This window comes from Planococcus citri, chromosome 5 (assembly GCF_950023065.1).
Source record: "Planococcus citri chromosome 5, ihPlaCitr1.1, whole genome shotgun sequence".
Classification (NCBI taxonomy): Eukaryota; Metazoa; Arthropoda; class Insecta; order Hemiptera; family Pseudococcidae; genus Planococcus; species Planococcus citri.
This window is the reverse complement of record NC_088681.1, coordinates 23,998,399-24,014,894: the sequence shown is the minus strand read 5'-3', so window position 1 is coordinate 24,014,894 and position 16,496 is coordinate 23,998,399. Positions and strand designations below refer to the sequence as shown.

The window sequence follows — 16,496 nt, the reverse complement described above, 5'->3', positions numbered from 1 at the left end:
ATTTGTTTTATTTTCTAAATGAATAATTTTTTCATATTCGAATATTTTTCAAAATGTTTATTTAAAAAAGATTTTGTATAAAAAATAATCATGATTTTTATTTACGGTTTTTCCAAATTCGATAATTGTGTTTCTAATGAACTGTCGTTTTCTACTTCTTCTACCGGGGTAATTGATTTCGTTTTGGAAGGTTTTTTATTCTGCGTGTCTGAGGGTACGTCCTCCATATTTGCTAAACTATTGCCATCTGCTTCTTTTTGACCTATTGCGAGTTGACAGAAAAAAAATATTTAAAAATGTAGGATTCATTCAAAGTATTTCATTTTATAAATAGGTACTCACTCGTAATTGGCAATAACGTCGTATAATTCAAGTTGACGAAACTAGAGTTACAGTCATTTTTCAATTCTTCTAGCTCTTTTAAACAATATTTAAACGTAGGTCTTTCTTTGGGTTGGAAATTCCAACAAGTTTCCATTAATTTATACCTATATAAAAACATACGTATTCCTAAAATTTCATTCCTCGAAGGATAAATTAACATCATGATTTTTATTTTACATTTTTGGAGGGCAGTTCACAGGGCAGCTTAGTCTACCTCCTGCTCTTACATATTGTAAAACTTCCACATTACTTCTTGCTTGATATGGCTGTTGACCCAAGGACATCACCTCCCATAATAAGACCCCAAAAGACCATACATCCGAATGTCGAGTAAATACTCCATCGACTAAAGATTCAGGAGCCATCCATCTGTTAAAAAATGATCATAAAGTTTCCCTTTTCAAAAAAAAAAAAAAAAAAAATGAAGAAAAAAGTTCTCATTTCATTCAAAAAATTACCTGACTGGAAGTAACCCTTCTCCTTCTTTACGATAGTAATCATTTTTATAAATATCACGAGCTAATCCAAAATCGCCTATTTTGACGATTCGAAGAGCAGGATCTCTGGAAGATACCAGGCAATTCCTGCAAGCTAAATCTCTATGCACGAAATGCATTTCTTCTAGGTAACAACATCCACTTGCTACGTCGCAACAAATATCCATCAAATCTAAAAATGTTAAATTGGAACTTCCCACCTGTTGAAAAATCAATTTCAGTAAACAGTTTTTTTTTTTTGTTAGTGTACAGAATTATTACCGTTAGAGATCGATTAGATCGAAGATAACTCAACAAGTCTCCTCCTTCCATCAGCTCCATGATGATGAAATTAGGATCATTATCGATACAAATACCGAGCATTTGCAGAATATGTTTGTGTTTGAAATTATTCATTAATTCTGCTTCTTTTAAAAATTCTATTTTCTCTTGCTCGGTCGCATTTTTCCTCAACGCCTGCGAAAGAAAAAAATTTATTTGTTTGAAGTGCGAATTCAAATTTGTGTTTTCTCGATACCTATCTTACCTTTATTGCGACTTTGGTTTCGATATTCTCGTAAAGAAGATTTTTAACTTTACCTTCGTATACTTCGCCGAAAGCTCCACTCCCTAAAAACTTGGTCAGTGTGATTTGTTCTCGAAGTATACGAGGCATTTCAGAAAACTCGGTGTCAATTTTATAATTGTTGTCATTTTGAGGAATGTACAGCACGTTGCTATTCTTGACGAAATTTGTGCCAGAAGGAAGTTCGCGTAAATTAACCAATTCGAAATCACCGTTGGAGATTTTGGTCAATATTCCATTCTTCACGAAGTTCACACTTTTGCTTTTGGACGATTTACGTCGATATACTGCGAATTTAAAGATTGATTAGTGTTCGTGAAGTAAGAAAGGATTATTTTATAGAAATATTTTACGTTGTAAGAAGAAAAATAGAGTGGTGACTCCGAATATGCAGAATAGGGTTAAAAAAATCGCCATCATGAAAATATATTTATAAACTTTGTTAGGTAATTCGGATTCTTCGCTGATTTCACTATAAGCGCTCCAACCGTATTCGTTTTTCGCTCGTACTCTGAAGATATACTTGGTATTGTGTTTTAAGCCGATCGCTGTCCAGAAATTATCTGAAAAAAAATAATAAATTGAATTATTTGAAAAGTCAGAATTAAAATTTACATCGACATCGCAGGCGTTTACCTACCTGTTCCATTATAATAAACAGTCCAGTTGGAATATTTATCCATAAGATCTGCCTCACGAGGTTGCTCAGATTGAGCATATTTTCCTTCCAAAGAATATGTTTGGACACTGGTTCCATAATTATTCGATGGTTCCCAAACAATTTGGTATTGGTCTTCTTTGGAATGTTGAAGAGCTGGGGTACCAGGTGTGCTGGGACGATCTCCTGCCAACACATCAATTTGTCAGGGAGTAGGATCATTCTATTTTTTTAGGTATGATATTTGATGATTTATTTGCTTACCCAAAGTTTTAAATTCAAAGCCATTCGGTAGCCAGAGAAATGATGTTTGGTGAATGGTTGAATACCAGATTTTTAATCTAACTTTGTACAAAGTTAAAGGGAATAGGCCACTGAGAATGACGAAATTATTATTGTTCTTCGTTACTGTTTCCCATTTTTTTGATACTTGATCGAAGAATTCAACTTCAGATCTGATGTAAGCAGATTTTGTCAGTATGGTAGAAAGAGCACATATTAGAGGGAGGGGAGAGGGTAAAACCATCTTACCGTAATCCAATCAAGTCCGAAGGTAATGAAATATTCAGTAGGTAAGATGTCACGTTGATCAGCGTCAAATTGCCTGGCTCTGGGTAAGTTTGAATGGTGATATTTTCGCTAATCGAGTATCCCGTTGAGGATGTCGATCCTCCTGTCGTTACCGGAAATGTCTTCACCTTCAAAACAGTAACTTAGTTTTATAAAACGTTTCAAAATTGGCTGTTTCAATCAAAATTTTCAAAAACTTACCCAAATTGTGTAATTATGATTGGGTAACAATCCTGTCAATGTTACAGAAGTGTCTACTTGTTTATACGGCAAGTTTTCTCGCTCCTCTTCGGTATCATTATCGTATTTCGTGTACCAAAACACAGAGTAACGTGCTCCGGCAGCATTCAAGTGTTCTGGAGGACTCCAACGAACGAGAACCGTGTAGGGAGTTATCGACTCTGCTTTCATGTTGCGAGGAGGAGATGGTACTGTAACGATTCCAACCCAAAATCAGAGTTTAGGTTCACTTTGAGGTGACAGCAATGAAATTTGATCAGGGTGTTCTTACCTCCTGGCGCAGTTCTGTATATAATAGGTTCACTTATCACTGGTTCTATGCCTTTCATTTGGCTGTAATAATTGTTAACGCTAACGAAAAAGATGTATCGGGTATATGGTTTCAGTTTAGTCACTTTTTTTATCTTATCGAAAGTAACCTGTAACAAGAAGTAATTTATGAGCCATTGAAGGTATGAGGGAATTATTCAAATTGGGGCCTATCAAACTTTTGGAAAATTCTAGAGATGAGATTCGAAATTTTCATACCACTTGAGAGCAAGATTTTGTCGTTGAGGTGCAATTTGAAGTACCATCGTCGTTAATAATTCCATAATACAAGGTGTACTCAACAGTAGCCATTGATACATTGTTACATCGAGTCTCTTTTTCTACTAAAGGTAATCCCAAAGTCATCGCATCCGATGAAACCTTCACCATCTGAGCTTTACCAGGCAATAAACTCGGCCATAAGCATGTGAAATCTAAAATAACGTTCATCAGTTCTGTTCGGCCTCCTTTCAAGAGAAAATATCAAATTGTACCTGGAAATAATTGCAGATGAGACCCAAAAGCTAGAACTTTCTTCAGATGACTAGCTCTACTGGTGGAAATTTTCTCTATCGAAGACGAATGTTCGTTCAAAAAAGCCGAATATAAAGTAACCTCATCCATATCCAACCAATACACTTTTTTGAAATCCGCTGTTATTGATAAAGGTGCTCCTGAAAGGAAACGTATGAGATAGTTTCGAGTTTGGTATGTAATGGAACAATGTTGTGAGGTGCTGAATACTTCTCAAATTGAAGTACCATTTTTTGTAGCAGATGCTGGTTTTACTATTCTACTGCAAGAACAACCCCCTAAATCAGATGACACAATGTACCCTGAAGGAACCTCCAACCAGAGCAATTTGTATTGATTGTTTAGCGATGGATATAGGGCAATTGCTTTTCCAACTATGGACCTGGTGCAATTACAGGAGATTTCCTGTTCTTCACTGTTATACATGGATGATGAAGATACATCATTTCTGTGAAGATGACAAATATTGAAATGATGATTTATGATTTTGATTGAATAGGTACAGTTTGATTGGGCTAAACTTGGTGGCAAATACCTACTTGGAAAATGTTGTCTCTTTGTGGAAGAATTCTTTGACATTTGATCCATCAATGAAACTTTTCATTAATGTGCTGACTCTTTGTTGTTCTTCGACTTCTACCCAATATAACATGCTAAGTGAAAAATCAAGAATTCTTAGAGGGCTTCAAAGTCATATTGGATCCCAGGGGGAAATGATTGAATCAATCTGACACTTTCTTGATCCAGTAGGATCTGTTCAGACGAGTCTTGATCAGACCCAAATCCATCATTTCCATGGGACATTTACATGATTGAGTATATAAAAGGACTATCTGGGATTTTACAATGATTGTTGTAAATCTAGATACCTGTTCATTGGTGATACAATGATATTTTCAATGACCGCGTTGCGTTGCACCAAGATATTCGCATGTCGATCATCTTCATTACGATTTAAATCTAAATTATTTATTATGGAACTGGAGCCATTCCTTTCTATCCAAAATAAATGTTTTGCGATCCAATCATAACTCAGGAAAGTTCCCTCATTTTTCAATGTTGCGAGCTGCAAATCATGAATGATATTTGATATTACATATGTATAACCTTTGAGTGTACAACACTAAAACTCCAGGATCTGATGATAGGAAACGTACCTTTTTGGTGTTGGTGAAATGCGCATCTAAATGAGATTCACACAATGATTTTCTTTCTATCCAGAACAAAGCGTTTCTGTCTGCATCATAAGCTGTATCCTTGGCATTTTCTGTAGCAGTGATGGTGATTCCAAAAGATTTTCTATCATAGTCCATCTTGATTATACCCTCTTTTGTGGTGATGAGCAGTTTAGGAATAGGAAATTCTTCTTTTAGATTTGTCTTTACTGATGTACTCCAGTTACCACAACCTGCTTCAGTACATGCTCGAACCTGTGATCAAGAAAAATTCTATCATTAATTCATTTGCCAATTTTTTCTTTTTTTTTTCAAAGAAAACAGGTCTTGAAAAACTTACTTGAAAGTAGTAGGTCTTGTTTATAGGCAAATTTTGCAATGTGAATTCCAAGGTTTTGGCTGAGATCTGATTAGATGAACACATGGTTGTGTTACTGCTGCCATGAAAGACTGAGCAAGATAATTCGTATCTTTTAATAATGCCATTGGGATTTAGAGGGGGTGACCATCGAAATAATGCCAGAACCTCCTATAAGGGGTACCAAAAATTGAGCATTCAAAAAGTTGAATTTCATCTACATACCAGAAACATAGATATATCTGCTTACTTTATCTTGGAACTGAGGTCTTTTCTTATGCATTACAAAAATTCTCGGATTCATCGGAGCTGAAGGAGTTGAAGTAGGTGAATGAAGATTCACTCTGACTGGATCAGATGCAGCCCAGAGAGTCCACGTTTGTATGATGATTTTCAATGGAACGTGAGCTTTGGCATTACCAACTGTTATAAAGCTATCCGATGTGTCCATCTGAAAGATTATGAATATTTTGATGACCAAATTGCACTAGACAAAGTCATTTTTATAAAGAGATGCACAGTAGTACATACTTACAATTGTTTCTTCTTCGTTTAATATCATCTTGACACGATAGAAAACTTTTCCATAGTTCACACCAGTGATGGGGTCCCATGATATGTTGAACAGATGGAATGGTCCTTCGGCGCGAATAGATGATCGCGATACTACATTTGGAACAACATTCAGTTGTTTATTTGCTGATGTTGTACCTAAATCAAGTTTATAAATTGAATTATTAATAAGATCACATCGAAAGGCAATGTCTATACAAATGTAGGAGGATGGGAACTTTGATTTACTTTCAGGGGGTGTTCTGATGAATGGATCCATTGCTGTGCAAGTCAATAAATTGGACAGGCTGTCGCTTTGAAGTAAAGCAGTGGTTGTGCCATTGAGACCGCTAACCATGGCCCTTCTGTCTTCAGATCTCACCCAGACTAAATGTTGATCTATGTAGCATAAACCACCTGCTACATCCTGATTGATCAAATTGAATTTGTCAATCAAGTAGTCGTTATTGTGTCTTTGGATACTTTGTTTGGTGTCAGTGATCATTAAAGCGTTTCGTCTTGGATTTATCGAGCTTCTTTCAATCCAGTATAATTCAGATCCTCTGATGTCCAGAGCTAATCCAACAACTGAAACAGCAATATATAGAGTAGGATTGAACTTTTTCCCCTTGAATTTTGGACTTGTGATGATAGAAACAGAATCTTAATTTGACCTGGAATACTCAATGGAAAAATGATTGGATCTAATCAGAACCAGACATTTCCTGGATTCAATTTAACGTGATCAGTTCTAATGAGATCTGGGTGGGTCAACTTTTTATAGGATTTGATCTTGATCTCTTCAAACCTGATCAGATCCGATGGGAAACCTGATTGGATCTTGACCAAATCTGAATAGACTTGGATCAGATCCGGACATTCTCTAGTTCTGATCAGACTCAATATGGCAAACAGTAATTACTTTGAAAAGCATAAGTATTCCTTGACACATAAAATGTTCTCTTCTGAGTACCATCCAGACAGGCTCCTTCAATGGTATTTCTAGTTGACCAATACAGATACCCAGCTGGGGAATCTAGAAATAGGGACTCAACAGCTGCCACAATGGGTAATATTTCTTGTTTTGTACCACTTAGATTTGCCCTAAATATCTGAAATCAACATCATATAACTGTCAATAATTATCATGATCAAAAATGGTTTTAAAATGATGAAAAGTTGGGAAATTACCATTTTATTTTTAGTGTTCCCCCAATAAAGTTTTTTCGCCAACCATTCGATGGATATGCAGTCAGCAGCATTTATATCTTGAATTCTTCCAAAAGTATTGCTGGTCAAATTATACCAAAAAACCTGCTGTTTATTGGTGGATACATAAACTTGATCTTCAAACCAGTCAATATCAGTGATCAAAAATTGACTATCAGTCTGCAAAAAATAATCAGTCAGGTTGGTCATTGCTTCATTGGTGGGATCTGCGATGAATTCCGCTAAAGCAAAAAGATGAGTCGCTACTCGCTAGGTACCTACTCACATCAAGATAATTGACAGGTTCTATTTTAGTTACTCTGTAACCTGTTACATCTGACAGAAGCAATCCGTCATCATTGGACCATAATAGAGAGGTATTGCGATGGATCGTTTTGCCTCTGAATTCTTCTGACCAAGGGCCTTCTCCTGAAAACGTATATGCGGCCACTTTGAGGACATACTCGGTTCCTGGTTTTAACCCAGTGACAGTAAATTGTGTAGTTTTTATATCACTGAAGTCGAATAACTGTGATCCGTTCTTATTCAATACTATTAATCGATATGTCCATGCTGACCAAGCACCTTCTCCTGCAAATACCAAATAGCTAAATTATCTGACAAAAATCTAAAACAAACACATTGAACTACAAACGCACTAAGTTATCAATAGATAAACTATTTACCTTGCCCAGCCAAGTTGTATGGTTTATCCCATGATACTTTTGCTATATCGTGACCAAAAATAGCCTGGAAATTGGTGGGCGGATTCAATGGTACTGGAATTGGTTGACTGTACAGCGTATTTGCAACTACTGCTATACAGTTGGTCATAGATAATTCGTCAGTAATATTTTGGGTAAATGTTTTGTTTTGAATGTCACACACTTCTTTGTACATGCGTTCCCCATTTGTCCAATACAGCGAACCGTTCATCATTGCTAGACTGATGACGTTCTGGAATCTTGGTTCTTCAACTTTTTCGTGGAATTTCTCGATATCTTGTCTGAGTACATAAGAAGAAGAACGTATAATAATATGGGAATATTATTTTTCACCTATTGTGTATTTCAGTTCAAAGATTTACTAACCCATCCAGTGAAGTAGAGATCATGATATTTTGAGAATATACCGGAATGATTATTCTAAATGAATCGTAACTGACCAAAAAAGCTCCCAGATTTGTATCTTCCAAAATGAGCTCTGGAGATACATTGTGATTGATTACTCTGCTTATATCAATCAAGTCTAGTCTATACAAACCTACTCCTCGAACAACCCAGAACAGATACCTTGGAAAATAAAAAGCTGTAATTAGAGCAATCAATTATGCAATTCTGATTGTGAGGACAATTGGATTATTGAAAAATACCCGTTATAAGGATCAACTTCTATATGATGTGGTTTCATAATGAATCCTGAAATAACTACGATAAGGTTTGATCCATCTAATCCGCATCGCGCTACTTGATAAACAATTGACCCAGAAGGATGTATAACCTCGCTTAGAATATACAAGTGATCATTCAACCAATCTGCGGTCAACGCACATGGCTTTGAAGATCCCAATGATACGACTTCCTGAGGAGTAAGTAGGCCTTTCGAAGAGGTGACGATGACTGCCCCAGATGAATCGCTGATGAATAATAATTCTCGATGTACGTGTAAGGCTATCCCTAAAGAATTAAAATTTATTAGTTTTTGTGGGTTAAAATGTAGATGTGACAATTTGGTACCTATACCTTTTATAACATGGGTTGTATTATACATAAGAACTGGTTCGTCATGAATGTCAGAAGTAATGCTGTAGACTGAATGTTCTGTGGCTATCACCAAGTTGACTTTATCTTTTGATTTGTCTGCAAAACACAATATTGCTGATGAATTATTTGTTCTGGGAGCTATATGTATTTTCCAAATAGGTATTCGTATGGCATTACCTTGAGCTGGATTGGTGGTTACAACCACAGTTACAGGTGGTCCTAAACCTGCAGTGTTTCTGGCCGATATAGAAATCGAATAATTTTTGGACGGTTGTAGATTCTGCAGCATGTAAGCGTGGGTATTTTTTGAGGCGATAATATCCTGTTAACGACATATCATGTCAAATTACTGATTTCTGATTCTTGTAAGGTTCACTTGAAGTAGGTGCCTAGCTGTCTACGTACCTTTACTCCTGCATACCCGACAGGTAATTCGCTGATTTGCAAAATATACGATATTATTGGCCCATTTGTGAATTGTCCCTCTTTCCACATCACCGAAATTATACTAGAACCCACCGCAGTGGCTGTCAGAATTTTCGGAGGCGAAGTCGGTAATCCTCCTGGTAATGTTGCGATTATTGGACTGGGAGAAGAGTAAATCTCGTACCAATCTCCTGGTGTTAGACGAATGGCTACTCTGAACTAAAAAAGTAAACGAGATTGAATATAAGTACTCAATTACCTATTGATGTAGCAATGATGATAAATTTTGAGGTATGTTTCCTTTTCGTTGTAAATGCATTTACCTACTTACTTGGTATTTGGTGTAAGGTTGTAAATGTTCGACGCTAACGGTGTTCGAATTCCACGATTGATTTTGACAAAATTGCCAAGTACTTGATAAGTCCACATTACAACATTGTAATACAAAACTTTCATTCATTAAGTTAGGCTCGTTCCATTCCAAAGATAAAGAAGTCGTTGATAGTGTATGGTCAAGAAGGGCTGGAGCATGCAAATCAGAAATTTCATCTGCAAAGAAAACATTTTAAATAGAGAAGATTAAAAATCCCATTTTATGATGGTAAACTTCGTTTTAAATTTCAAATTCAGAACAATAACTCTTCATTAAAACTTACTTTTGATAGAATCGAAGTACGCTTTCAGACCTTGCTTACATCCAATCAGACAAAATAAATCGCTGGTTTTTACTGCTTTATTTGTAATATTCTGCGAACACAATTATTCGTTAATTCAGTGACAAATTATTTTTGCAATAATGAATACCTACCTTTTATGTACCTATCTTCTATTTAATCTGCGAGGGGAATAAAACTACGTACGTACCTCTGGTAGTCAAAGGTAAGAAATGTAAGGGTTGAAAAAATTAATTAAAAGTCCTACAATTTGTTCTTTTAGAATTCTATTAAAAAAATTAATGAATTCGCAATCGAACTTCTTCTCCAGTTCTCTATTTACTAACGCTCATTACAAAAACAGGGAAACAAATTAAAACAGCTTTTTCCTTAGAGAGAAGAGCTTTTAGGATTGTGAAAATGTTCCTGGTTGAAAATCGATGTCATTTTTCTATTACCTACGAGTATTTTTGTTTGGCTGCAGAGTATTTTGTGTTTCTTTTCTCCGCGACGAGAATAATATATAAAAAAAAAAAAAAATTAAAAAAAACGTAGACCTAGAGGAAAACATTTTTTTTTTGAAGTTCCAAAATTATAAATATATTGCGTAAATAATCGAAAGGCCATAAATTTGTCCCAGCAGCTTCCAGGTTGTGTTTGCATGAAAGGTGCAGGCATGAAATTCGGTCACTTAAAAATTGACTTGGTCAAGTTGTTTCACTTGTAAGTCATTTTTGTCACTATTTTGGCAAAAATGACATTTTTTAAAAGATATATCGTGTAAAAAAGAAAAAGTGCAAAATTTTAGGAAATGATCAATATTTTTCACGAAAACCCTTCAGAATTATAATTTAAAAAAAAAATTAAAAATCAACAGTCTGTACAACATTAAAAATGTAAGACGATGTGATTGAATAGAGCCGTGATACTTTCTAAACTGTACAAAGGTAGATCGAAAGATCAGGTAAAAATTTATCACCTGTCAGAATTTCAAGTGCTGAAGTGCCTTTTTCAATTTTTGGTGAATTTTTGAAAATCAAATTTAGGCCAAAAATGAGGAAAAAATCAAAATTTTACCAAATAGACCAAGAAAGCTGAAATTTGGAATGTACCCTATTTTCGACACGCCAAATCGATTGGAAACTGTTTCAACCTGTTTTGAGCAGTTCTGGAGCCTCCATCAGATTTTTGTAACTCGAAATTCCCGCAAAATCTCATCAAAGGGAGGTGGAAAGCCAAAATTTATTCTGCGAACTAATTTTCAATACGCTACGAAATCGACTGCAGGTGGATTTCAAGTCGTTTTTGAGCCTCCAGCGACTTTTTGAAAATTATACTGGAGCCTCCAGTAGATTGAAATTCCCACAACATTTTATCAAATAGAGTTAGCAGTCAGAAATTTACTTCGCAAACTAATTTCAATACGATATGAAGTCGACTGCATGCTAGTTTCAAATGGTTTTGAAGCTTCCAGCTACTTTTTGGAAATTTAAATTTTCCAAAAAACGCCATACAACCTTTCAAAAAGTCGCTGGAGGCTCCTAAACGACTTTAAACCCACCTGCAGTCGACTTCGTAGCGTATTGAAATAAGATTGCGGAATGAATTTTGGCTTTCCATCTCCATTTGATAAAATTTTGGGAAATTTCGAGTTTCAAAAATCTACTGGAGGCTCCAGTAATTTTCAAAAAGGTCGCTGTAGGCTCCAAAACGACTTGAAATCCACCTGCAGTCGACTTCGTAGCGTATTGAAATTAGTTTGCAGAATGAATTTCGGTTTTCCAACTCCATTTGATGAAATTTTGTGGGAGAGTTACAAAAATCTGATGGAGGCTCCAGAACTGCTCAAAACAGGTTGAAACAGTTTCCAATCGATTTGGCGTGTCGAAAATAGGGTACATCCCAAATTTCAGCTTTCTTGGTCTATTTGGTAAAATTTTGATTTTTTCCTCATTTTTGGCCTAAATTTGATTTTCAAAAATTCACCAAAAATCGAAAAAGGCACTTTGGCGCTTGAAATTTTGACAGGTGAAATTTTCGCCTGATCTCTCGATCTACCTTTGTACGGTTTAAAAAATTTCGTCCAAGTCTTATGTTAGAACGCAAAATCTGCAATTTTGGCTGACCTGTCAATCAAAATGGCCGCCATTTTGTAAGTAGGGTAATTTTTTTTAGTACAAGGGCTAGAAATGTTCCTTAGGATTTCCCTTTTAAGAAAAAAGTTGTCCTGGTGGATCAACGATGGGGGGATGCAATATACTTTGCTCTCATTTCTCAAAATTTTGGTCACTGTTTTACTATTTTTCAGTCACTAAAGTCACTAAAAAAAAATTAAATACCTAGTGGGTTTCATTCCTGAAGGTGGAGACCATCAACAATAACCCTCCGTCAAGAAAGTTTTAGCTTCTCGTTTTTGAAAGTTTTTTTCTCCGCATAATTTGAATCAATGTTCTCGTAAAAATTTACACACCTCTACTCTCATATTTTTTCCTCAAAATGGCATTTCCCAACTTTGTTCATTTTTTTCAGTAGTTGTAAGAAGACCTGATACAAAATTGGAAGTGGAATTTTTAAAAGTGTTTTTGACCCTTAAAAAACACATAAGTACATACCTACCTACCTCCTAGCATTTTTTTCTAGCATAAATTTAAACGGAATTCCAATATTGTCAGAACTCTCAGCTGAAACAATATTTTTCACAATAAAAGTCCATTTTTATCCCCCCCCCCCATCCCATGCAAGAAAGGGTTCCATAGGCCATATACCCTGCAAATATCAACCCGAAAGCACTTTGATGCAAAATTGTCCTTCTGATCCACCTAAGGGGCTTGAAAGTCCCATCTCTTCCTAGAAGCTGTTAATTTTAGAGACTACCTATCTTATTTCTAATTTCTATAAACATACTTATATACATGTGGTTGCTGGATAACCTACTAAATTGCACGTGTGACATGATTGGTACATTTACTCGACCAAAATATCAACTTACTTACACAAAGATTGAGGCAATCGTTTTCTAAAGCTTTGTCCAAAAAATTACAGCCTTTTACACACTGAAAACAGAAAACATAAAACACGTGATACGTCGCGGAATTTTCTATACCTAGGACTGTTAATTAAATAAGCTGGGTAATAAAACACACGAAACCCGAAACGCGTGTCTAATACACAAAGAGGTTAATTAGGGATCTTCCTTTTCAGACACCGAGTTATTAAATGCGCAAACAGAATTGAATAATTGCATAAATGTGTATAGTAATATGCAGCATAACTATACTAGATACATAAATCGCACTCTCAAGGTACCTACGAAGAAAAATTCAAAAAGAACTCTAATCGTAAGTTTATGAAAATAAAAAATTGCTAGGAAAATTTTTTCTCCGTGCATAGGTTTTCTTTAACGTAAATCCTGCTTGAGAAATAAATGTACAACTCAAAAGTTCAGTAAAGTTGTAGAATTCGTGCTGAAAATGGGAACTCATGTTCATCGAAGCACCAACCGATCGTAAAATCCAAAGGCATTCAAATCAGATAATAATTAAACGATGAAATACATTTTCCAGCATCAGGTAAGTCAAATTGATAATTTTTTCAACAATATAAAACCCTCCAAATCGGAAAAATTTGGCCAAAAAAAAGAAAAAAAAAACGAACACTAAAAATAGGTAGGTACACATTTTACACTTTATAAACGCGAGCAGCGATTTCTTTGTGACCATTTTTATTGGTTAATCGTCTCGGTATGTATGTTTTTTTCACAATTTTAATAGACGTAAACCAGACAATGTATGTTGATAATATACACAACAAAGAAGATAAAAACGACGTTAATTTAAAGGCCGTCGTGGAATTGTGAGAATGAGACGTTAGATAGAAAATTTAACTTAATTAATTTCACGAATGCGCTTCTAAATATAGTAAATGTCAATGAATTTTTAATTGCAGGATGATTTTTTTTATGCATGAGGACGATAACTCTAGAGAAATAAAATTTTAAAAATATTTCACCTAAGGAATTTTTCAAAAAAAAAAAAATTCACGACGCAAAAAAATTATATTGAAACTAGTAAGGAAAAAATGAGCGCCAAAACCGAAGCCTAATAGGAAACATAACGCGATAATAAAATACCATTTTGTAAGAGTCACGTTGTATACGACAAATTTAAGTTGATTAATTTCAATAATCAAAAAGAGCGCGATGTTATATACGCGAAGAAGCAGAATTTAATACATATAAAACTAGTCCCCTAATTCTCGCCGATGATCCATACACTATCAAAAATTAGAACAAAAAAAAAACACCGTCGAAAATACTTGAGTACTTTACTTACATGTTGAATCTTGCAATTAATTTCGCAAGTGATATCGTCAGCATACAAATCAGCAGTTTCTTTCTACACAGAAGGAAAAATCATCATTTTTATAGGTACCTATCGTCGAGCGAACGCCGAAACGAAAAATTTCTTCGAGATTACTAACTTGAAAAGGGCACATCAAGGTGCATTTGGTTTTTAAATCTTGTATTATGGCTATTTCATTCGATCTTATTTTCCAACTGTAACAACAGTGAAGAATACAAACGAACATTACTTTTTTGATCATAGTTATAGTTTTTCACGATTTGAAAACTCGACGAGAGCGTAAATGAGAAACGAACATAGCGCGGGTATTGTTGAATAACGACTTGAAAAACTTGGTCCAGTTTCATTCTTAACTTACGCCGTATTAACGAGCTATAACTCGTGTGAATTTAATTGTACATATACATATTACGACAATCCCTACTATCCTGCTTAACATCCTGTCTTACGCATGGACACTATTTATCGGTAAATTTCGCCGTCTATGGCGATAAATTCGAGGAATTAATTTGTTAATATATTATAAGACGTCTAGATCTTCTCTCGCATCTAAATTCAGACGCGCATGGTGTTTAATTGAAACACCAATATCTTGAGATTAGCCAGGGTTACAGTACAGCAGAGTTCAAAAGGTCATTCGTCATTAATTCAACAATATGACGATATCTTTTTGCTTCATTTACCTATGTCAATTCAGCATTTCTTCGATCTAGATAGGTGGTATCGTTTCCTTCGTGTGCGCCTAAAAAATCACGAAAAATCAGCGACGAAGAATTTATACTTATTCGTCTCGATTTTGTAAATAACTTCGTAACACCTAGATTGTGAAAATGTATGAAATATGTTTGAACAGATGTTTACCAACAATAGGTACTTCATTAACCTCGTACTTTCGGCTTCGGCGTTGTCAAAGTTGAATCGGAATGGGTGATACGTTAAACGACGTATCGTTTCGTGGATGTGTTTCTGAACCAGAAAATGAAGTGTTTAATTATATTATTAATTTGCGTACCATTTCAATTTGCTTTAATCACGTATCGAAAACCGGCCGAAACATATGTGCTTAGCTTGATTCATTCGTTGAATAAAAATCTCATCCCGTTGAAAGGTATAGAAAAAAGTGTATTAAAAATAATTCTAAACTAACATTAACGAGTACCTACCTACAAAGCTAGGATTTTTTTTACAGATTATTTCTTTCGCATGATTAAAGAAAATTTTGAAAGTGATGTTGAAGATACTGATGAAGATGAAAGTATAGGATTAAATGACAATCTCAATTCTGAAATCGTCACAGTCAGGAGTAAAAGACCATCGCTTGTTCAGTATCGAGTCGGACATGTTGTTGTCAACATTCGGTTGAAATTCGTTGGTATAATCATTGGATGGCGATTCAAAGAGGTATGCCGACTATACATCTGTAAAAAATGAAATATTTATGCAGTAGGCTAACAACAACTTTACAAAAAGTTACACTCGGTGATGAGTATTCGATTTACTTACCTATAATTATTTCGAAATTGAAGGGCCAAGAACCAGTGTATGAAGTATTAACTGATCATCCTAGCGTTTCTGAGTATAAAACAACCTCATTACAAAAAGAGTTAATTCGATTGGAATTTATCCAGGTAAACGAATGTTACCCTTTAGAGGAAAAATCTGTTGAGTGGTACTTACTTAAACATTAATTTCAATTTATTCAGATTTATCATGGTGAAGCAATGAAATATTTTGAATATTTTGATCACAATAAATCGCAGTATGTTCCCAAGCCATGGTTGAGAATTGTTTATCCGCTGGATTAGTAATTAGCGTTGCTTTTCAAATTTATTTGTGGGTAATTTTAGAGATGCCCAAAAGTAAAAGTGCAAATTAAAAATCATAATTTTGTAATTTGTAAAATGAAAATAGAATAAGTTTAATAAAAAAAACTAAAGAAATAGGTAAGTGCTCTACACAATTTTATTGTACATAATATGAATTCCTTGTTATTGTATTCAATTTTAATGTTATGTTGTTAAATTAGAAAGGTTTTTCAATTAAGTAATAAATTAATTCAATTTTTTCCTCGAGAACCTTAATTTGAACTTTTGAAGTCAATTTTTTTTTAAATGAAATAATTGATTTCTACTTTTCCTTCAAAATTTCCGATAGTCAACTTTTTTAGCACGACAAAAATTTCAACTGTCTTTTCGTTCGATTTTCGTGCTACGAAAGGAGATTGTTTACAAAACAAACTTTA

General features: G+C 34.8%; 2 protein-coding genes across 2 annotated transcripts; one reads left to right on the top strand and one right to left on the bottom strand.

Moving 5' to 3' along the window:
• Positions 1-42: 42 nt before the first annotated feature.
• sev (sevenless) lies at positions 43-14,724 on the bottom strand. The gene is made up of 36 exons (XM_065367032.1): positions 14,373-14,724; positions 14,225-14,287; positions 12,887-12,946; positions 9,897-9,987; positions 9,572-9,789; positions 9,220-9,459; positions 8,992-9,136; positions 8,794-8,910; positions 8,424-8,727; positions 8,143-8,343; positions 7,738-8,057; positions 7,338-7,642; positions 7,034-7,231; positions 6,765-6,954; positions 6,092-6,430; positions 5,826-6,001; positions 5,541-5,741; positions 5,273-5,461; positions 4,915-5,187; positions 4,627-4,823; positions 4,297-4,410; positions 3,985-4,205; positions 3,718-3,897; positions 3,443-3,657; positions 3,186-3,333; positions 2,876-3,105; positions 2,636-2,802; positions 2,369-2,559; positions 2,087-2,290; positions 1,800-2,009; positions 1,408-1,733; positions 1,143-1,337; positions 843-1,081; positions 562-753; positions 343-488; positions 43-262 (listed from the first exon to the last, which is right to left on the bottom strand). The coding sequence occupies exons 1-36, from the start codon at positions 14,493-14,495 to the stop codon at positions 102-104; spliced, it is 7,089 nt and encodes a 2,362-aa protein (XP_065223104.1). The 5' UTR covers positions 14,496-14,724; the 3' UTR covers positions 43-101.
• LOC135847497 (uncharacterized) lies at positions 14,712-16,320 on the top strand. The gene is made up of 4 exons (XM_065367048.1): positions 14,712-15,362; positions 15,444-15,655; positions 15,781-15,882; positions 15,958-16,320. The coding sequence occupies exons 1-4, from the start codon at positions 15,233-15,235 to the stop codon at positions 16,057-16,059; spliced, it is 546 nt and encodes a 181-aa protein (XP_065223120.1). The 5' UTR covers positions 14,712-15,232; the 3' UTR covers positions 16,060-16,320.
• Positions 16,321-16,496: the final 176 nt, after the last annotated feature.